General features: G+C 36.4%; 1 protein-coding gene across 8 annotated transcripts in view; it reads right to left on the reverse strand.

Moving 5' to 3' along the window:
- Positions 1 to 23,830, reverse strand: part of HMCN1 (hemicentin 1) — a 436,035-nt gene that overhangs the window by 89,910 nt on the left and 322,295 nt on the right. For all 8 annotated transcript variants that reach the window (XR_011498041.1, XR_011498040.1, XR_011498042.1 and 5 more), the window contains 15 exons: positions 23,518 to 23,668; positions 21,750 to 21,944; positions 20,183 to 20,296; positions 15,723 to 15,910; positions 14,069 to 14,165; positions 8,102 to 8,263; positions 7,275 to 7,388; positions 6,957 to 7,159; positions 6,586 to 6,667; positions 6,345 to 6,476; positions 5,866 to 6,015; positions 3,477 to 3,636; positions 1,240 to 1,364; positions 829 to 1,012; positions 115 to 212 (listed from right to left, as the gene is read on the reverse strand). Coding sequence is in view for 5 of the 8 variants with exons in the window: in XM_044757668.2 (XP_044613603.2) it covers positions 115 to 212; positions 829 to 1,012; positions 1,240 to 1,364; positions 3,477 to 3,636; positions 5,866 to 6,015; positions 6,345 to 6,476; positions 6,586 to 6,667; positions 6,957 to 7,159; positions 7,275 to 7,388; positions 8,102 to 8,263; positions 14,069 to 14,165; positions 15,723 to 15,910; positions 20,183 to 20,296; positions 21,750 to 21,944; positions 23,518 to 23,668 (2,155 nt within the window). In the remaining 3 variants the exon portion in view is untranslated. The remainder of the gene's footprint in view (positions 1 to 114; positions 213 to 828; positions 1,013 to 1,239; positions 1,365 to 3,476; positions 3,637 to 5,865; positions 6,016 to 6,344; positions 6,477 to 6,585; positions 6,668 to 6,956; positions 7,160 to 7,274; positions 7,389 to 8,101; positions 8,264 to 14,068; positions 14,166 to 15,722; positions 15,911 to 20,182; positions 20,297 to 21,749; positions 21,945 to 23,517; positions 23,669 to 23,830) is intronic.

The raw sequence follows: 23,830 nt of genomic DNA on the forward strand, positions 1-23,830 counted from the left end.
TAGTTAGCAAGATCCTATTTTACCAATCCTTTCTGATACGTCAATATCTAAATATAAGCCTGTTGCTTAATATTGGACACACAGTAAAGTATCAAGGTCACTTCTGTGACATACCAAAAACTTGAAGATTATAATGTTTATTATCCACCCCGGCTCTGTTGGAGGCCACACAAGTATACATGGCAACGTCAGACACCTGAGCTCTCACAATCCTGAAAAACAATTCGACCCAACATTTCATAATTTGATCCCATTCAACATATACAAATAAAACACTTATGATTTATATATAAATTATAGAAGGTGACTTATACTGGGAAATTTTAGTTATGAAGCTTATAGCTATCATCGCAAATATAGACGCCTCAAATGCAGTTGATTCTATAAAGTTGATTAGGCACTGACAGTAAGCCACTGAAAATATAACACAATTTAAGAGGTAAATATTTTTCAAAAATATATTAATAGAGGATAATGCTAACACAAAAATCATAAGATTGTACTAGGCACCTTCCTCTCATTTTGCCGTATAAAGTTTTAGCTAAGACAGTAGTTCTTGGAAATATATTTGATAGTCTGTCTATGAAAGATCTATTTTATACAAATTCACTAAAATATGAGCATTTAAATAAGAATAAAAAGCACTTCAATTTTATATCTATGCTCTTTCTTCTAAACAGATCTTGAAAAGGAAACAAAACAATAAACAATAATAAAAACTCAAGAAAACCATTTTTAAACAGATGGTGTTTAAAATTTACTCAGATGGAGTTAAAGCCTACAATCACAGTGACTTTGTCTTGCAAATCACACACAATGAAAGCCGACCTGATCACTTGCCCTCCTGACAGCAACCGGATATGAGAGGAGAGAGGCAGAGGAAGCCCATTCTTTAGCCAGTTTATCTGTGGTGGAGGTATCCCGGTGGCTCTGCATTCAATATTTATTGACGTGTCCACCAAAGCCATTAGTTTCTCTGCTTCTTCTTTATTACCTCTAATTGCAGGTGGAACTATGTCATGCAGAAAATAGGAGAGAGAACAGGGGGTTGGGTGTGTATTACTAGTTCAAAACTTTTTAGTTACAATCGCCCACATTTCTGCTTTGGATCCCAAAAGGAAGTAGCAGTGACATCAGATTTGAAAACTAAACGTTTCAGACATCTACTATGGGACCTTCATTTCTACTGAGAGATTCCTAAGGTAGCGTGGTCAGAAGAGGGTGAAAGTTCATATTTACCATAGACATTCAAGTTAAAAATTCGGTCTTCTTCTCCAGCAGGGTTAGTAGCAACACATGTGTATTTCCCCATGTCGGATGGGAGAGCTCCGTAAATGTTTAATGTGCTGCCATTTGCAGTCACCCTATGGGAAAGGTCATAATAGAGGCACTGAGATGATTTATGTGGAGCTAAGATCTGGAAAACTCCCTCCAGATTACTGTGTTCTTTAAAAATATACCACCAGAAAATTCATCTTCATCTTGGATATAATGGTTCAAAAATTTTTCACTAAGTACGTGAAAAAGTCAGAGCTAGTGAAATTGATGATTTCAAGCAACTAACTAAAATTCTACAGTAATGGGTCTCATATATCCACCACCTCATGAGAAAAATGCAAACAAACAAAATCAGGTTAGGAACTTCTCTATCCAAATCTTAGGCAAAGACATGTTTTTCTCAGAGTTATAATAGTTTATCCTTAGTTATTAACATAAGGTTTGAATTAAATAAAAATTGTAAAAAGTTCTAGTGTGAAAACTGAAGAATGTTACAAGGAGAAATTAAAGAAATTACATATAAAAAATCTAACTATAAACAACTTAGTAATACTGTTAATGAGAAGGAGCAGAATAAAATAATTTATTTAAACAATGACAACAACTCAGTATTATGTATGGGTGTATTTTGCAAAAAGTTTTCTACAAATTGCTAAATCTTTTCCTGTGAGTTACATAATAGTAAATAATGACTATACAATTATCAAAGACATCTGTTAAGATTATTGCATTATTGATTTTCTTCACACATCATTAATTATCAGACAAAACCTCATACGTTTCATAGAGGTTAAATTACTATCTACAGTTTTCCTACAATAGTGATTTTATTAGATTCTCCCAGTGTCAAAAGTCAATACTCCATTCCTACCACATCATGTTATTAAATATGATTACTGAGTTACAATATTATCAACTATTGTAGTTTTTCTTTTTAAAAATATGAATTTTAAAATTCTATGTGCTTAGCCAAATGAATAAACAAAAAAGCAAGCTGCCATGACCAAAGGAAAGTAGTAGGCTGACTTTGGAAAAATTATTTTATTTGATTGACAAATTGCTCCACTTAACAAACTTATAGGTATTGTGGAGCAGTGGACAAATAATCAATAAAGCGAATGTCAGAATAAGTACATTTGGGATCTTAATGTAAGAGAAGGAGTGATCCTAGATTCCTAGGCACAAATATTATCTTTTATAAGATCTTCGGGTCCCACCAACTATCTAGTACTTACTTTAGAATGTGGTCAATATTAGCTGATTTAATTAAAAAAAAAAAATACTTGTTAACTATACAGAAATGTCCATACCAGAGAAATTAAACTTAAAATGTATCTCTAAAATATTATTTAGCAACTTACCCATCTTGTAAAGGAGACAAATATCTAAATTTTAATATAAAATGACTTCAAAGAAAATAACACTTATTTTCTTTCTTTGAATTACGTATGTTCAATTCATTGACTAGAAAATACACTCCCAACCCTTAACTTTAAAATATTGGTTCAAATTGATAAAGTTTGCAATACATTTAATGAATGTCTACTTATGTATATACGATCCTTCAAGTAATTATAATTGCTCTGGTATGTGCATATAACGGGGCTTTGTGATGAATTAATCTAGTAGAGTACAGAATTCTGGATTGTCCTTGCAAAGGCATCTGTTGTTGAAAGTAGCAGGATGCCCTTACCACAGTATTGCGGCATGGGTAACAAGCATCAGCTGAAAACGGGATTTGGACAAATCACCACAAGGAATGAACTGGATTAGGATGATTTTGTATCTTTTCTCAAAATGAGCCAAGTATTATGGCATGTTTGGTGGTTTGGTGATTTCAAGACACAAAGTCATATCTCAGATTACTGAAGAATCTTTTGTAGAATGAAATTGGTTTGATGTTAGCAGGAAAGAAGAGCTAATTATTTTACGACATTTGGTATACACATTCTGAGACTAGAGGAGCAAAATCAATGACAGTTAACTGAGTTGATGGATAAGGAACACACACACAAATACAAATTTCCAAGGGGAATTTCTTTGTCCAACTCGCCAAAATTTTATCTTTTTTCTTCCTGAATATAACAATAGCCAAGGTCTAATGAGACTGAATTTGGTATTATTCACGTGAAATTTGAAGCATAAAACACTGTAGCAGACTTTACAATTAAGGACGCAAAGATTTTTCTTAAACATACCGGATTCTTTCTGTTTCACTGCCAGTAACGGGCTTTCCATCTCTAAGCCATTGAATAAGTGGGGTGGGAATGCCATTTGCATTGCAGACCAGCTCAACATTTTCCCCTAGAAGGACACTGACTTCGCTTGGAATTTCAGCACCAGCAACACTGGGAGGAACTTTGTAGAAATAATTAAGACTTTCATTAACAAGGCACAAGGATATAAATTCTAATGAACACAACAGAATCATAGAACAATATGCCATTTTTATTTCATGTTCTTCCTAGAATGTGGTTCAAGATCAAACCATTGATATTCTCATAAATTACCTTTCAATGAGGAATAGGTAGAGGAATCACTTTAATATTCCTGATATATTTGTAAGTTGATATAATAATTTAGTCATAGGGGCTAGGGGACAAATCTACCTTATGGGCACCCTTCCTGGCCAAATAAATCACACCTGGATTAAATCTTCAATAGATAGCTCTGAATAGTATAGTTCAGCAGAATCTATTTTATAAAGTCTTAGCACAAAGGTTTGAGAAAATTATGTAAGTTGGTAATTTCCTTCTCCATGATGCAATTTGAATATTATTTATTCTGAGCAATGATAGTCTTATCGTAGGTTTCAAGATCCAATTGTTTCTGTTCTCTTTTCCTAATCACCTTTGTTTTTCCTTTTCATGATTCAATCAAGAAATAATGTGTAATAAAAATATTGACAATGGTATCAGACAGAAACACATTTGAATTCCTCTTCTAAATGATTATAGTGGTGTGCTGGAAGCAGCTCATATAAGCTCGCAAAGGCCGATTTTGCACGTCCTCCCCACTCCATGTTCACTGACATCACATTGGTAGCTTTAAATGGGCCACAGTGGGAACATTTTCACCACAGAAACTGGCAAATGATTGTCTACAAATCAGGACCTTTTTGTCTGTAGAGTCAACTGCTAAACATTTACCAGCACACAGCACAGTCTCTCCAAATCTCATTTTAGTCATCCAGAAGATAATAATAATTACACTAAATTTGCAGAATTTAGAGTTACTAAAGAAGTCAAGTCAAATAATGTTAATGAGACATCCTATAATGAGTGTCTTATATAGAAAACCACTGGACTAGGCCCTCCCTATACACATAAATTACTTTTAGTCCTAATATACAATAATACATGTAAAAAGTCTGGTAAAATGTTTGGTCATACGACATACCCATGACTGGCATCTATTATTATTAATAAATTAAACATAATTAAACACGCAATTTCTGACACTGAATCTCTAAATAGCAATTTTTCCCTTTTTGCTTTTGAAATCTCAAAGCATCACTAATCAGAGAAACCACTGATACTCATAAACTTGTTATAATTTTTCTTTAATTTCAAATTTCAAGTGATGAATTTTAACTAATCTTATTGTGGCAATCCTTTTTACTACATATATGTATCAAATCATCATGTTGTATACCTTAAACTTATACAATGGTATATATCAATTGTATCTCAATAAAACTGTGGAAAAATTTTGATTTTTTGGAGTTTGCTTTGGCAGAGCATGCAACAGGTACAGAATAAATATTCACACTTATATTTATAATATATGAGAAAATCTTTTCATAGTAACTGTAATAAAATTGGGAAAAGCAAGCATTTCAACTGAGTTTCAAGTTAGACTTCCATTTCAATTTAAACATTAGGCCAAAAGTAATAATCAGGGGTTTACTGAAAATCAAAAGAAAGCAGGTTCTTCCTGCAGTGCTAAATACTATGCAGGAATACAGTAGGCATCAATTAAATATTGGTTGGATGAATGAATGCTCCTTATTCTCACCCCAAAATAGCACAAGATTCATGATTGCTTGAAATTTACCCAATCCCTGACCTGTAGTTAGAACATAGTACAACCTCTTCATAAATTAAATCTTACTTATCTATATAAGCAAAAACAGACCTACAGGCTTAGCATCAAAATAAGTTATGCCAGTTTAAAATAAATAAGTGACTCAATAGAATATATACTATAGGAAGGTAATAATTTCAGCAAATGTGAAAAAAATGGAGATTATGAAATTTCTACTATTCTTTTTTTCCACATTTATGTCCATTTCCATGAAAATGCAATCTACTGATAAATGTAGGACAGAGAATTGACAATAGTTTTTGTTTATCTAAAGATATTTTGTAAGTCAAATCATCATACTGTGCATCCTAAACTTACACAGTGCTATATGCAATTATATCTCAACAAAACTAGAAAAAAATAAAAGAAAACATCCAAAACATGTCAAAAAAAGATATTTTGAATCAATTATAAGTGATTTATTTAGATGTCGACTTATTTCGTACTATAGATAGAATAAAATAAAGAAATTGAAGATAAATCAAAGTGTACCCCACATACCCAGAATTGAAAGAATGTAATTTTTCTGTGCTTTTCCCTCCATATTTGAAGCAATGCACGTATAGTTTCCACTATCTGAACGCTGAGATCGGGCAATCTGGAGTTTTCTACCTCCAGACAAAATATGGACTTCAAGTGAGTCAGAATTTTCTAGAGGTACAAACAAAACAAAACAAAACATAAAAAAGCTTTTACTTTTAACATCTCTACAATTCACGTCTTTTTTATGTGATAAATATATTTCTTAAAAGTTCTTCCTTTGTACTTCTCTTTTAAACGGGAGCCTTTTTTGGAAGAGGAAATGAGGCAAATCTTATTTTAGAAAAAGAAAAAATGTATTTTCTAAGTTTATATTTCAGTACATGAGGCTTTCTGAACTACACACAGCTATGAGTATAATACTGAAAATGTGCTAGTTTATCAATCTAGTGAATTAAGAGCCAAAGAAAATAATCATAAAAAGTACACAGCTCTATTACCTATGGGCTTATGGTTCTTTACCCACGCTATGGTGGGAGGTGGGATTCCAGTGGCATCACAGGTTAAGGTCACAGGATTGCTGATGGTCTCAACAACCAGTTCTTTTTCAGGTCCTTCAATACTGGGTGGCACTGTAAAAAGACAGAAGAAAATCATGTGTCCTCATTAAGCTAATTGAAGATACTTTTTTTCATTTGCATATCTGGGGGAAAAAGAGTTGTATTAGAGGCAGATGCTCACCATATACATTGAGGTGGAAATTTTTATCATCCCGTCCTGCTACATTTATAGCTCTACATACATACTGGCCTGTGTCAGATACCTAAAAGAAAAAGATACTATTGTATGTGCTCCATTAAGTTACAGATGACCAATCACACTGTTCGAGTGTAGATTAAATCATCAGTCATCTTTATGCTCAAATGCCCCGGTTCTAAGTGCCTTCTACAATCCTACTTTTTTTTAATGATAATAAGGTCAACGGCATTGATGATGTTAGTTTTTAATGAAAATCATTTTTCACTGTAGTAAAGGAAATATGCAGCTTCCAATTTTCTCTTCTGTAATCCCACCAAGGACTCATGACATGCAAACAAGAATAAAAGATGCACCTCAGCTTTCTGGATGTACAGCATTTGTCCATCTGCTAAGATCTCCGAGTGAGTCGATTCTGTTATCATCCGCCCATTCTTATACCAGGTGATGACTGGAGGTGGGACAGCGTTGGACTCACACGCCAGTGACACTGGGGTCCCCTCTCTTACATTGACTACAGAAAGCGAGTCACTGCCTTGATCTTTAATGCTTGGGGGCACTAAGGGAAGGAAACAAGAACAGAAGGATTTTATTTTTCATGAAGGTGCTCAGATAGAAAATATTTAATACCAGTTTAAAAATGAAAGAATGTTATGAGGAGTGCAAAATCAAACCATAAACAGTCAGGAAAACTTTTTTCTTGCTTTCGCCAGCTTGGTTGATAGCTATGCAAGTGTATTCACCACCATCAGATACCTTGGCCCGAATAATTTGTAGAGTTCGACCCCCTGTGGGCAAAAATAATGGAAATTGATGAGTGGTATAGAGGTCGGTCTAGTAAGTATTTTATCAATAAGATAAATGGAAAAATAGGTCCTTTCCCTTAGAGTAAAATTTATATAGAAATGTTCCATATTTGAAATAAAATAATTGAATCAGCTTTCTTTGATCCTTCCTTCATTATTGATTCTACTTCCTTGTAAAGGAAGAAATTCATAAAATTGTTCTCTCCAGTAACCAAACATGGATGGTGGAACTGTTTCACATAGGTTCTCTTGAGCAAACAGTAACTGTGCTATAGTCCAATATATTCACAAGTATTTTCTGGTTTTAAATCTCCCCCAGCGCAGAAGCAACTGTCTGTCACTCTATTTATCTATCCTCAAGGAGCTTTAGGAGGAATTAAAAACAACCGGCAACTTATTCAATGAAAGCACTGCTTACTAGTCTATCACCCCCAAGGAATGACTAAGGAGTTCTGTTCCTAAATTTCAGAATTTCTTTAAGTAGATCTGTTACTGTACATTCGTACTAAAATCATAAAAGTCTATACAATCTTGTCCTAATGGCCCCAAATGGGTAAAGAGAGGCATTTAACATAAACACATAAGTGGAGCAAGACAAAAGATTGACAAAAGACTAAGTTGAAATGCGATTTGTATTAAAAATAAAGGAAAATGAGACAGTTTTGCCCACCTTATAAGAGCAGCAAGTTCCTTACCAGGCACAATGAGAGCATTTGTGTTTAGCTTGATAGGCTGTTCATTCTTGAGCCAGCTGAGATCAGGGGGAGGGAAACCAGAGACTTCACAGGTCAAAGAGATGAAATGGTTCACCACCACAGTGAGATTTTCAGGGTTAGGACCAAGGACACTTGGAGGAACTATAATAATAAATATATTAAAAGTGAAATCTGATATTACCAGTAACACATATTCCAATTTATTAACATAAGCCCAACCACTGTATCTGATAAAGCACTGAGTTAATGATGCTGTTAATTATCTAGGTGTCTTTCTTCTTAGAATTCCCTAACAGCTTCATTAAACTTTATCCATCAGTTTTGTTTTCCCCAATTGAAGGAGAGTCCCAGAATTTTCAAAGACAGATTTACTCTGCATTTTGTCTGGAAAATGTAGTTGGCAGTTCCTAAGATGGTTTTGTCAATGTACAAGGAAAGACCTAATGTGCTTTTTATGAAGCACATTTTAATATTCTTCTTTTTAATATTACATCCTTATTTAAAGTTTTTATTTTCCTGAATAGTAGATATTTAATTTTAGGGTATCTGTCTATCAATAAACTATACAGGTTATTTTGACAATGTAAACCAATGACTTTCAAGATCAGCAGAAAATTTAAGAAATAAACAACTCTATAGTATATTGTTCATTACCAAAAAGAATTCCATAAGCAAAAGTAGTGCAGAGAAAAAGTGAAGTAAAAAAAAATGAGATTAATAATGCAATGCCATTTATGCATATTAAAACAAATGCATATGGAACAATATATGTTTTAGAAGGACACATGCACATGGAAAGAATAACATACATATTCCAATGGTTTCCTATGAAGGAGGAGGGAAAATAGGAGCAAGGAATGGGTATAAAAATGCATGAATATATGAATGAATGAATAGATAAGAAGTAAAAGTAGAGATGGGTCTTGTTCCAACCAGTGAAGACAGGCATGAACTAAGGAATTCAATTAATATGACACTCTATTATACTAGGACTGAGGTCTTAAAAAAACATAGAAAATAAAAGCAGAACATCAAAAAGGCACAATTGCCATTTTTCTTTTACTATCACATAGTTATTTTTCATCTACTAATCTTAATATTCATTCATTTATCAAACATTTATTGAATACCTACTTATTCCAGATGTGCTAGGTGCTGATGCAGTGTGAAAACGTAATAGACAATAACTGTACAGAGCTAATAACTTAGTCATAATGACCTTGAACTAAAAATGACAGCTAACTTTTTTTTAAGTGGTTTGCTGTGCCAGGAACTGCTCTAAACAGTTCACATACTTCACATACACTATCTCATTGAATCTTCCTACAAGCTTATGTATCAGATACAGTTCTTACCCTCCTAGTATAGATGAGGGAGCTGAGACATAGAGAAGTTAACATCTCGCCTAAGGGTTCACAGTTAGTTACTGGAAGAGAGAGGTTTGGAAGCTAAGCAGTCTAGCTCTAGAGCCCCTTTTCTTAGCCACTGTTCAATACTGCCTAGTAATTACAAGTGTAATGAGTGTCATTCAGAAGAATAGAGTGATGGCAGGGAAGTAATCTCGTTTGGGGATCAGGAGGAGGAATTGACATTTAAGAAGATACATGAAATATGACCAGGAATAAGCTAAATAGAAGACAGGAAATGGGTGTGTCTCCATAAAGAAGGACAACATGTATACAAAAGCCCAAAAGGGGGAAAAGACATGGCATCTAGAAGGCTGATATGAACTGAATTTGAAGAGCAAGGTTGCGGGGTAGGCAGAAGATTAAAGGACTAAGCAAGGATAAGATTCTATGGGGTCTTCTGGGCATTATTAAAAATGCTGAGGGGCTGGCCCAGTGGCATAGTGGTTAAGTTCACGTGCTCCACTACACTGGCCCAGGGTTTGCAGGTTCAGATCTTGGGCACAGACCTACACACTGCTCATCAAGCCATGCTGTGGTGGCACCCCACATACAAAATAGAGGAAGATTGGCACAGATGTTAGCTCAGGACCAACCTTCTTCACCAAAAAAAAAAAACAAAACAAAAAACTGCTGAAATACATGCTAGGGATTGGGAAGCTGAAGAGTGGTTTAATAGAAAATTAATTTAAAAGATATCAGTCTGGCCACAGTGGAGAGAACCGATGAGAAGGCTAGAAGGACCAGTTACGAGACTATTGCTGTAGTATATGCAAAAGATTATTATAGTTATGCCTAGGATGGTGCCTGAAAGGATCAAGAAAAGTGAGTAGATCCCAGGATATTTTGTAGGTAGAGTCTTTAGGAGTTGATGTTCTCAGGGTGAGGTTTAAGGAAGAGGAGAAGTCAGGGATGACGTCCATTTTTCTGGCTTCAACAACGGGTAGATTGGTGATTGCCTCCACTGAGACGGAGATCATTGGAAGAGGAACACATTTTGGGGAAACAATAATGAGCTCAGTTATATACACATTGTCTTAGGGTGACTGTTAGACATTTGTGTCAGTAAGAAGTAGACATTTGGAAAGAAGAGTCAGAAACTCCTGAGGGGGCCCTGGCTGGAGATAAGAATTGGAAACTATTTGCACAGAGACTGTATCTGAAATTTGGGAACTTGTGAAATCACCTAGGAAGAGAGTGGGAAGAGAACAAAATCTAGAGCTTGGAAAACTAAAGTGTCATAGTGGAGAGGAGGCACCAGCAAAGACAACTAGGAATGAGAGATGGGAAAGACAAGATATAAATAAGGGGTGTGGGTGTCCAAAAGCCAAAGGAAGAGAATTTTTGAAAAAGATAGTGGCCAATTATGTCAAATGCTCAGAAGTAAGAAAGATGAAGCCTGGAAACTGTCTGCTTGAATGGACATTTCACAAACTCAGTGAGCAGCTTCATTGGAGCTGTGGAGGGGAAATTTGGAACACAGTGGTGGGAGGGGAGAGTGGGAGTGAGGAAATGGAGACTAATTATATACAGCTATTAGAGAAGGTTGCTTTGAAACAGGGGGGAAAGCTAGGGAGGCAGCTGAAGAGAGAGACTCTTAGAGAGACTTTAATTTTTTTAAGAGGGAAGAGACAAATAAATTTGGGAAGGAGCCAGTAAGGAACGAGAATTTCAATATTAGAGAGGAAGAGAGGAGACTGTGCGATTTTTGAGGAGGTAGTGGCCAGAGACCTCTAGAGTCAAGTTAGTCTTTGGCATTTGGAAGGTGGAAGTATGCTTCCATCTTTTGTTGTAACAGGGTGAAAAGATGGCAAAAACAGATGCAGTTAATGTTCTCAGGGCAATGGTAAGAATTTGAGGTGGGATCTGGGATATGCCTTCTCTTTTCCCTGTAAAACAGGAGGTGAGGGCATCTACCGAGAGAAAGTGAGAGGGGGCTGTTAGGGACTGAAAGTTTGCATCCTCTGCAAATTCACATACCAAAGCCCTCACTTCCAGGTGGCTATATTTGGAGATGGGGCCTTAAAGAAAGTAATTAAGGTTAAATGAGGTCCTAAGGGTGAGACCCCGATCCTATAGGATTAGTGTCCTTACAGCAAGAGACACCAGAGAGCTTCCTCACTTTCTATCCACACAGGCTCAGTGGAAAAGCCTTGTGAGGACAAAGTGGCCATCTACAAGTCAAGAAGAGCCTTCACCAGAAACTGAACCTTGCTGGCACCTTGATCTTGGACTGCCCAGGCTCCAAAACAGTGAGAAACCAAATTTCTGTTGTTTAAGCAACGCAGTCTCTGGTATTTTGTTATGGCAGCCTGAGCAAACTTAAACAGGGGCCATCTGATATTTGAGGAGGGGGTGAAGGTGTGAGGGAGAAGACCCAAGAAAGAGGCCCCAGGCAGCACGGAGGGCCCAGGTCCAGCTGGTACCTATGAATTTATAATGACACCATTATTCGTGACTCCAAGAGCTCCTCCAGCCATGGTTAGCTACCTAGGTGCAGGTACGGTGCAGATGTGGAACTGTGAGAGGTAATACAGAACAGCAGCTAAGTAGAAAAGCTCTGGGATCAGACTGCCTCCATTAGAATCCTGGTTCTGTATTTGCAACTGTGGAACTCTGAACGTGTTAATCTCACTCAGCCTGTTTTACATCTGTAAAAGAGGTATAAAATGGTACCAACCACTCAGGGTTATTGAGATAATTAAGTGAAATAATACATATAAAACACTTGGCACAGCACCTGGTGGGTATCAAGTGGTCAGTATGCAGAGTGAGCTTTTACTCAGCAAGAACACTGAGAAGACTTGGGCTAAGAGAAGTGATGGAAATGCTGTTCCATGAAAGGTAAGCTGGATATGAAGCAGCGTGAAGACACCGAGGCTTGAAAACTGAGAGGTCAACAGATCGAAGGTTAGAGCCCAAAAGAAGCAAGCATTGTGGTAGTGGGTGGTAACAAATGGTATGGTTTTAAGTGAAAATAATTTAAATTATTTCTCTGCAAAATGAATTTTCCAATATTTAAGTATGGGTTGCTGATTGCAACTGAGAGTTCAAGATGCCATTAACTGGTAAAAGAGGAAACACTCTCCTGAATGCCAATCCTTCTAGCAAGGGCTGCCCATTTTTTGCCAGGAGTTCCTTGGTGCGGGGCCGCCACTGGATATGCACTTTCAGTGTTTTTGCTATGCATTAATAGACAATGGATATCAAGGAAACATAAGAAAGGAACCACAAATATTTAGCAACTATCACAACTATAGACATCATTCTAAATTTAGGGAGACCAAGATCTGTAAGAAATGACCATTCATCTACAGTACTTACAATAAAGTTATGGAATAGAGGTGAAGATACAGACATATAAAGGTAACACAAGGCAATGTATGTAACTGCTGTAAAGGGGATATTTACAGATGCTTTTGGTCACATAGAGGAGGAAAAATTAATTCCGCCGTGGTGAATCAGGAAAAATAATGAACGTTTTTATTTTTAACATTTATTCCATTGTACTTTACAGATTAGAATGTGTGATTTCCCAATTATTATATTTGTTTAATAATTCTTTCTTTCTGGGAATTTGTAACACATTTGTTTCTGCTTGGGTCAGATTTATTCATTAAAAAAACCTGGAAGATATTGATTAAGCACCTACTGTGTGCTACTCACTGTGCTAAGCACTGGGAATACAAAGATAAAAGGGTTTCAAATATCTGTTACACAAAACACTAAACACGGTTAGACTCTACATTCCCTATATATCACACCAAAAAAAATATATCCATGATGCTAAATCCAGGGCCCTGCAGGGGAGAAATTTTTCATGCAATTTCAAATTTCAGCTATTTCCAAAATGAGCTAGAGTTTTATATATATCTTACACATGTAAAGGAAATCTTCTACGATTGTTCACCATTTCCAATTTAATATTCTGGAGGCCGCTGTGTGTCAGGAAAATAAAACTACTCTTTTGTGGTAGAAAATCAATGGCCGTTTTAGGAAAAAAATAGTATTTATGGAGTGTTTGGCATATAAAGAGAACTTAAAGTTTGATGAATGAATTAGATGTGCTGATGGTTTTAGGAATTATTTAACTCCACAAAGTGACTTTTTCTTCGCCAGGGCGTATATGAGGTACCAGAGATGGGGCTCCACAGGAATTCTACCCTTGAGGATGGAAACTGGTTCCAATCAGGACTAGTGGATGAAATTTTATGAGCAGAAGATTTATATTTGGTCCTAACTTCATAAAAACTGTAATCCTTGGGATTTTAAATTTTGACTTTTTACTTCCAAATATGTAGGAGTAACTACTTTCTCCTGAGGAACTGAAATAATAACAAAAACAGGCTTCCTAGAAGATTCGTACTTAATAAATCCTACTAGCTGTGGTGGGAGGAAAGAAGGGAGGAGATTGAATGAATGCAGGCTCTGCACATTGTTCAAGTTTAAAAAACACAAAATAAGCCTACATAATACAAAACACAGTTTTCCTGCTTTTTCAAGCATGCTCTAACAGATGTTTTTGGAACTGAGCTCTTACCATGAACGTTGAGGTTAAAATACTTTTTGGCACTTCCAGCTGTGTTCTCGGCAATACACACATACCTGCCGATTGATGTTATTTGAATGTTCAGAATCTAAGGAAAAAATGAAGAAATTCCAAGTGAAATTTCTTATAAAGCAACTTGTCATAATTTTTGAGAATAAACAATACACATTCTTTCTAGTTAGTACCAGATGAACATAAGAAAAAAAATTTGTACATAACAGTGCTGATGGTGACTTTTATTAGGTCAATCAGGTAAATATTTCTTTGTAAGGATTTCCGATCAGAAACGCAAGTTTTTACACACTGTGGTATACTGACTACAAAAGTGTCCCAAATTATTCTCCCACTTTCCTATCTACACCCTGGCAATGTGACTTCAAATCTCCTCCCATCGAGATGCTGAGTAAAGATGTGGGATTTGTGTTGGCCTTGTGCCTGGCTTTGACCAAAAGAATGTGATGGAAGGGACAGTGTGCCATTTCAAACCTAGGACTGAAAAGGCATCATGCACTTTTCCTTACTCTGTTGGAACTGGGCCACCACCATGTGACGAAGCCAGGACGAGCCTGCTGGAGGGTGAGAGGTCACGGGGGGAAGAATCAGCCTAGTTATGGTAACCGAGGCCATGGATGAGAGCCCAGCCAAGATCCGCAGAGCCACCTATTCAATCCACAGCAGCCGGGCGCTGGAGTAAGCCCAGCTGAGACCAGAAGAATCACCCAGCCAACCAGAAGACTTGAGAGCCAAATAAATACTTAATGTTTTAAGTTGACATTTTGGAGTGGTTTGTTTCATGCAGCAATAGTTAGCTAACACAGCAGTTATATTTTCTTTATTCCATTATGCAGAAATTTCTATCCATCTGTATGTCTTTTGGCCCTCGACACAGAAACATTTAAGTATTTTTGGTAGAGGTTGTATAATCACCAAATAGAAACTGTCACAATGTTTAGAAGATACTTCGAGAATTCAAGCTTATTTACAAGCAGTAACCTGATTCTTTGTTTTTTAATAGAACTCCATGAGCTATGTCCTATGTTGGATACGCTGACAGCTATGCTTAGATTCTTGGGCCTATAGAACATCATTTATATGTTCAAGAAATAATTTATTAAGTTGTATCCTAACAAAAGAGTTGGTGTTATTTCTACAAGTGCCTAACTTTCTTTTAGGACATTTGAAAACAAAATAGAGAGATGCCCACTGGTGAACAAGAGTTCAGGATATTTATGTGATTTCCATGGTTATTTATTATCAATTCTTTGCCAATACAGGACAAAATTTAATCTACAGGGAACATTACACCACCTACAATTTTACCATCAGAAATATGCAATGGAAAGGATTGTAATAATCTGCTTATAATGTGTTTTTTATCACAAAGGCCGTATTGTAGTGCTGTTTGTGTGTGTGTGAGTGTATTGAATGTACAGAGACTTTCTGGAAGAATTCATACAAAACTGTAAACAGTGGTCACTTCTGATAGTGGGAATAGAATGGCAAGAATTTTTTTTTATATCCTTTTTATGGTTAATTTTTACAAATACACTTATAAATCAATAAAAATTATTTTTAAAAGTCAAAAAGACTTGTTATAAAATACAAAGTCAAATAGATATTTTAAAATTAGATGTTTTACTTTTACCTGCAGAATTCTTCCATTAGATAGAAACTTATGATGCTCATCTTCTAGCAGGGGCTGCCCATCTTTTTGCCAGGAGTTCCTTGGTGCGGGGCTGCCACTGGATATGCACTCCATCAGCACGCTCTGGTTCACCAGCACAGTGACCTCCTCGGGGAGATCACTACTTGCTCCCTTGATACTTGGTGGCACTAATAAGTGATTGTAACCAAGAGGTTATGATAGGAAACAAGGTCTTTTCTAAATTATTCTAGTTTTCAGACAACTTTAAAAAGTTTGGAATAATAGAGGAGCAAAACTTGAAGAAGAAACAGGGATCCTCAAGCAACATTTTACACCAACAAATTAGGGTGGTGATAAAAATTATGTGAATTTCCCTCTCTTCACCCACCCTAGACTAACCCCTCCCATGGTTTCATTCCCGTTTAGGTCAATCCCAATTCTTCCCCAAAATATCTCATCTTGCTTGTCTCTTAGCCCTTTCCACTATGCCCTCTGGGTTTTCAAGCAGACATGCAAGTAGCATCTGCATGAATTAATAAAGTCTATTTGGTCATCTAGACAAGTCAGATAAGTTATATCTTTAAAGTGTATTTGAAATGTACAAATTTGGTCTCATTTGTGAGGGAATTGTCTGGGCTCCTCAAAGTATGTTTCCCCAGCCTCAGTATCAGTGGAATCAGCATCGCCTGGGAGCTTGCTTAGAAATGCAGATTTGGGGGCCAACTCAGATCTCCTCAATCAGCATCTCTAAGAGAGGCCAAGAAGTCTGTGTTTTAACAAACTCTCCAGGTGATCCTTACGCATGCTAAAGTTTGAGAAGTCACGCTCTAGATTTTCCTACACGTGTTCATTCTCATTTAAAATACTACTGTTGAATCCAAGTTCAGGTCTAGCTTATGTTAGACTGGTCAGTTATAAAAAAATCACATATTACCCATAGAATTTTAAAAAGCAGAAATGTTAAACTAGGAAAGCATGTGTTGCCTACTTTTGTAAATGCAGAAATTCATTTTCAAAGTGAATAATCGTTTTGTTTTGAAAACTTAGCTATTTTAAGTTTCACTCTCTTAAAATGTACCATATCTTTTGCAATCAGTAAAGACTGTATGTTTAATGTAGATGGAAGCTGATGGTATTTGGGTGTCTCAAAAGCTAAACGGAAAGTCTGTAAAGAAAATAACAAGGCTACAAGGCACATGAAAGAACTTCAATGTTATTTTGAATGCATATTTTCACATTAAAGTTATATAATTCTAACTACACTTTAGTAAACATAAAATATATAACAAACTGCAGATTAGTAAATAATAACCTTGAATTTCAGATTGAATGAGGCTATCACTACCCTAATACCATGAGAACCAATCAAATGAAATGTTGGGACATAAAGATTTGATGTTTTACTCAGTTTTGCCTGGAGTTGAACCATCCGGTGGTACCAGGAGATACACTACAGGTCCGAGGTCTGACCAGTGCAGGCCTCCACCAAAGCTCTGTGCTCTGACCTGCCCCGCTGCTGCCTTCCCCCTCAGCTGGGTTATACCAGTCAGAATTGTTCTCAGTGGCACCTAGGAGGTGAGCATTAAATGTTGTGAAACAGTCCTGATTTAGACAGAATTCTGGGTCCAATTCATTTTTCTTGCTTTGTTCCCACCTCTCAACTCTGAACTCATCTCCAACATGCCTTCCAACTTCCTCCTAATTAAAAATAACAGACGGAAGGCATGAACATCTACCCTTGACTACCTAATCCCTAAATTCCATGTCGATTTAACTGAATCCCAGTCCTTGCCAAACTACACTAGGTTCCTACTTTATCAGATCCATCCACTCTGTCTTAAACTAAACTCTTTCCAAACTTAGGTCAAATTATGCCAGGTGGTCTGGGATACTCCTTCATGGTTCTTGATGATGTTAGTACTGATTTTCATTGTCTTCTCCTCCTTTTTTCTTCTCCTTATCACTATCTTGTAGACTTTAAAATCTGCGTTGATGACCCATCCCACCCTAACTAGTTTCACCCCACCCCACTTCAGCCAGCCAAAGACAGTCACACCTTGGACCATTCGACATTAACACCTCTTCCCTCCGCAAGTTTATCAGCTCCCTAAAGAAGGACTCATGTCTACTGTATTCACTGCTGTATCCTCAGTGCCTGGCACATAGTGAGCAATCAATAGATATTCGTCAAATAAGTGGATTTTGGACTCCAGTGTCTTCTCTCTTCCACCACTTTTCAGCCTTCCTTTATAAGCTGCTTTCTGTTTGCACTTGCAGTCCTTCTCCACTTATGATCAGCCCATCAGCCTCTTTCCACCATTTTCCTCTTGCCCTGCCCAGACCTCCTAGTGGTTTATTTTGATGAGGTTCTGTCTCACCACATATTCTAGGATCTCTCACTCTCCAGTGCTTCCACAATGTGTACCTTGTGGCAAGACTCTCGCCCCCCAGGTAGACCACACCACCTATTTTTTCTACCTCTGCCCCCAGGTTACTAAGGGTGGCTGAAGGAACAATGACCGAGCCAAATGGCTCCAACTTCCTCGGCTGACTGTCTATCATGTCCTCCATAGTGGCAATCACTAACACTTTCTGTTTTCCACAGGCCCCAATACTACCCCTGCCTCGATTTCTCTTGCTCTCATACTTAATGGAAAGGACTAAATACACTTGATATGCATTCCCACATTTCCCTTCTAACCATTCCAGAGAATGGTAGTTCACTACCATGAAAGGCTAATTAACCCCTCTTGGCTCCCTGATTGCATTTTTCACGTGTCCCAGGACCTTGCTCCATCAACCCCTGCACCTTCCTTCCATCCACACAGATACTTGGAACTTTAACTTGTCCCTTTCTATTGGATCATTTTCTTTGGTCTATAAGGAAGCTCAAATCTCTCTTAACTCTGTTTCTTCAAACAAGCTATTTATCCTAAAATTATATCCCACCTCTTCCTTTCTTTGCAAAATGTCTTAAGTGTTCTGTATATTTGTTTCTTGTTTTTTTCTCACTACTTGCTCAATATTTATCCTTTTGTTCTGTGGCTTTGCACCACACCATTCTATCTAAATTGATCTTTTGAATTTCACCAGTGATTTTTTTTTTTTTGGTTTTAAAGTCAAATGGCCTTTTTTCAGTCTTTATTTTCTTAAAATAAGTTTAAGTTTTCCTTGTAAGTTTCTTAAGTTTTCCTAAACTTGCTTTAGCATTCAATACTAAACCCACTTACTGAAAACCTTTTCTAAGCCTTGGGTTCTGTTTACTGGTTTTCATTAACTCTCCAAATTGTTTCTCCTCTAATTCAGTTTTCCTTTTCCTGTCTCCTACCTATAAATAATTCCATCATGATCAACTTTGGATCTTCTACTCTATCTATAACCCCTTCTGTTGGAAATCTCATGCCTTTGAATATCACCTGTTTGTGGATTCTTCTCAAATCTATATTTTTAGTCTAGTTCTCTCTCCTGTGTTGTAGTTCCATACTTCCAATGGCCCATTCAACAACTTACCTAAGTATTTCCAACATGTCCAAAACAAAACTGACTTCCTTCTTCCCAAATCATGTTGTTTTCCTAGGTCTGCTATTATTATTATTCTTGCTACCATTTTCTTAATCACTCAGGATACAAATCTCATTTTTCGTCTACTCCAAGATGAGTGCCTAATACTTCATATCACTTAATCACTTTCTCTATAAAATCTTTCATACTGTCTGCTTCCTATATATTCTCACTGCCACTTCTCTAGATCAATCTCTTCTAATGGAAGCGTCTATTTGTTTCTGCCTCTAGTAACATCACTTCTCTCTCCCCTTCAAGGTACAATACTTCTTCCACTCTCAGTCCACGAATTCCGATGGAGACGACTCTGGTTCAAAGGTGGGCAAATGAACTAGGCCTTATCAGTTAGGCCTCTTGGCTTCTGTGTTGGTTTAGGGAGGGAAATGCGACTCCTGCTTGGCCAAATAAAGCCACAGAAATCCAATTCTAGGACTTCAGTTGTAAATACTGGGAAAGAAAAGCTTTCATTTGGATGTAAAACTAGAATGATGTAAGACTAGAGCTGCTAGGGGCTGACTTGCCATCCAAGGGGATCCCCTACCTGACAGGGATGATAACAGAGAAAAGTAAAGCCAAGAGAAAGAGAAAGGTGAAGTCTGGTTGATTTCTTTTGAGCCATGGAAGTCAGACATGACAGCAGCCCCCTCTACTCCGGGACTCTTCAGGTTCATGAGTCAACGAATTCTCTTTTTTTGCTTTAAGCCAGTTTATTTGATGCTGCAAGAGTCCTAATTAATATGCTCTCAATTTGTATAAGATAATTAACTCCTTGGTAGAACTATCAGTTTCTGATTATTTTTGTAGTCTCTAAAGTGTTTTGCAGCATCCTGAAAACATTGGTACTCAGAACACTTTTTTGAGTGAAAGAATGCATAATAAACAAAAGAAAACAAACTCACAGAGTACACGGACATCATACTGAAGGGAATCTTCTCCAGCCTCATTCACAGCCACACACGTGTATCTCCCAGCATCTTCTACTCTAGCCCGGGGAATCTGCAACACTCGCCCTCCTGAAAATATATCCCAATATGTTTACTTCTCTAAATCTTAGAGTTAACACAATAACAGAGAGACAGTTTTTCAGGTCTATTGACTTCCTTACATTTTCTTTCAAGGTTCTTACTTCATCCAATGGCTCGGTTTTAATCCCATATACCACTTTTATAACAAACACTGCATTATTGAAAAGTGATCCAATATATGAATCAGATCTCTTGAGAAATGAATAGCTCATATAGATTTTCCTCAAGGTGGGGAATGTTGCTCTGTGCCTCTCATCAGGTTCCATGTGGAATGTTACTATGTAGTAACTTCTTGCTTTTACAGTTTTGAACACATGTAAAAGAAGTTTGGTTTAAGAAAATAATAGCCAAGGATGCAAGAGGTGTAAAGTATACCATTATACATATAATCTTGAAAGAATAACTCTGTGTACTTTTTAACTTTTCAATGTTGCTATAATTTCAAACGTAGAGAAAAGTTGCAATAAGTGTATAAAAATTATCACCTATGTTTGCCAATTGTTTATATTTCATTGCATTTGTTTTATCTCTGTCATATATATATATATGTATATAAAAATCTTTTTCTGAACCATTTGTGAGTAAGCTGAAGACATGGTAGCTCTTTACTGCTAAATATTCATAAATATGTATTTCATGAGAATAAGCATAATCCTTTATATAACCATGGTATAATGATCAAAATAAAAGGATTTAAAATCAATACCAAACTACTATTGAATCCATTGTCCATGTTCAAATTTCATTATTATTACAATATTGTGTTTTATACCTATTTTTCCCAAGCCCAGATCCAATTTAGGATCACATATTACATTTAGTTCACATTTCTGTCTAGTCTTTTTTTTTCCCAAGATATTCTTTTATTCAGTTGAGATGAAATTTACATACAGTGGAATGCACTGACCTTAAGTGTACATTTTTTTAAAGTTTGATAAGTCTATTTGACTGTTTGCTAAAAGTAAATAGAAAGATTCAAAATATTATTCTACAATTCAAACATCTCCTTTTCCATCAATAAACCATGTATCAACTAAAATATTTGAAACTAATAATCTTTATGATAAATGCATTTAATAAACTGAGTAGTAACTATTTGCAAATATAATTTAGAATTTATGATTAATAATGTATAGAAACCAAACTGATTATTTCATGACACTATTAGAGAGATGGAAGCACAGAGAATCCAAAGGACTTTCTTAAGTTGATAGAAGGATCCTGTAGTAGATCTGAAAATTAACTAAAGTGTTCTATCCTATGTCAAATTCTCAGCCTGGACTCTCCTAACTTGAAGCTACATGGATACCAGTGGCATTTGGCAGCCTCTGTCAGTTAAACTACATGGCCAGAGAACTCATCAATTCAACTCGTCTAATAAATGAGAAGAAATACATGTGGCAGGGGTTCAGATTTTCACCCTGTTCATAGCAACCATTACCTGGTAAAATCAATATTCTATCACTCGAGGTCAGAGGACGGCCATCTTTGTACCACGTCAGTGTAGGGGGAGGAGCAGCATTTGTCTCACAGTAAAGAGAAATAGGATTGTTGATGATCACATCCTTGGCTTCACCACTCCTGCCAGTATCCAGCATATTTCCTATTTCCCAGAGTTTCTGAAAACTTGGAGGAACTACGGAAGAAAGACATGAAATTTTAGACATGTGAATGTCAGTGTCAATCCATTAAACAAAGATCTAGGCTGTATTTTCACATGAGTGGTTTGTAAATGTAATAAAATAGACAATGTGAAAATATTTTCAAGTACTTATACACCTACCAACTCTAGTCCCGAGACTAAAAAATTAGTAGACAGAAGATAGAGCTGGTTCTCACGTGGAACAACAAGAAGTACGGGGCTCAGAGGGCTGTGCTCATGCTTTGCTCTCCCTGTTAAAACACTCTGGCACTTAGAAGATAAAGGAGCTTGCTTTCAGGCAGGACCTACTAGAATAAGCACAACTAAGGAAGATGATCATATCAGAAAAGACTAATTTTGAAGAACCATTAAAAAATACTGGCTCAGTTCAGAGCATTTCCCAATGATCTCTCTTACTAAGAAGGCTAAAGAAGTTATGCAATCAAGATTAATAACTTCATTAAGAAGAACAGGACATTCTCAAATATTTCTAAGGGACAAGCATGAACTTTCTAGAAGGCAATTTCCCTGTAGAGCAAAAGCACTAAAAAAGTGCATAATACTGGACCCAAATTTTCACTATTAGCAAACTATGAAAAATCAAAGATGTGCAAAAGTTTTATGTATAAAGATGTTCAGTTAAGCATTATATATGAGTAGTGAACACTTGGAAACAAGCCAGATATTCAACAATAGGAGTCTGGCTAAATAAATATTTCGATACTCAACTAACAAAACAGGTGTAGTTATTAAAAATCATGTTGAGAGTAACAGTATCAACAACAATAATAGCAGGTATTATTTCTTAAGCATTGTGCTAAGGGCTTTACATACTCCTAGTTGGTGCCCACTACAGTTCTTCAAGGCATTAAGTTTAAAAGTGAGGCAACTGGGGCTTAAAACATTTAGGTAATTTGCCCAAGTCACAGAGCTTGCAGCAGACTAAATCATCATTGAATCCCAAGTCTGACTACTTTAAATTGTGACCTTTACTATTTTCTTGTCTTCCATGTAAATGCTATTAAAAAAGAAAACAGAAAACTTCATGGGTCCCGCCCAGTGGCGCAGCGGTTAAGTTCGCACGTTCCACTTCAGCAGCCCAGGTTTCACCAGTTCGAATCCCGGTGCGGACCTATGCATGGCTTGTCCAGACATGCTGTGGCAGGCATCCCACATATAAAGTAGAGGAAGATGGGCACGGATGTTAGCTCAGGGTCAGTGTTCCTCAGCAAAAAGAGGAGGATTGGCAGTAGATGTTACCTCAGGGCTAATCTTCCTCAAAATAAAAAAAAAACAAAACTTCATGATATAATATCAGGGGAAACCTAATGTCACAGAGACATACGTATCATGTGATCCCAATTTGTAAATGAAATATACATTTAAAACTATCAGAAGTAATACTGAACGATGGGATTTTCTTCTTTGTTAATTTCTTGAGTCCAACTTTACAATAATAAATTGATATTATTGTCATCAGAAAAAATACTATTTAAAATAAACAAAATCATCTATTTTTCATTGCTTTGACAAATTAAATTACACAAAATAAGCATATTAGTATTACCTTGTATATTCACATCAAAATCCAGCTCATCTTCACCTGCAAGGTTAGATGCTACACAAGTATATCGTCCAGTGTCAGATATCTGAGCCTCCTTTATTTGAAGTGTGTGTCCACTTGCAGCAATATTAACATGATCATCTGATTTGAGGGGCTGTGATTCAATTATAATAATGTTACCATTAAGTACTCTAATAAATCCTCTAAGAGACCATGCAGTTGATATTTTTATGATTGTTTAATAAGCATAGAATCTTATGTTAAACAGTCAAGACAACAATAATTTGACTAATTTACTTTGATTAAACTGGTTGTT

This window comes from Equus asinus, chromosome 25 (genome assembly GCF_041296235.1).
Source record: "Equus asinus isolate D_3611 breed Donkey chromosome 25, EquAss-T2T_v2, whole genome shotgun sequence".
Taxonomy (NCBI): domain Eukaryota; kingdom Metazoa; phylum Chordata; class Mammalia; order Perissodactyla; family Equidae; genus Equus; species Equus asinus.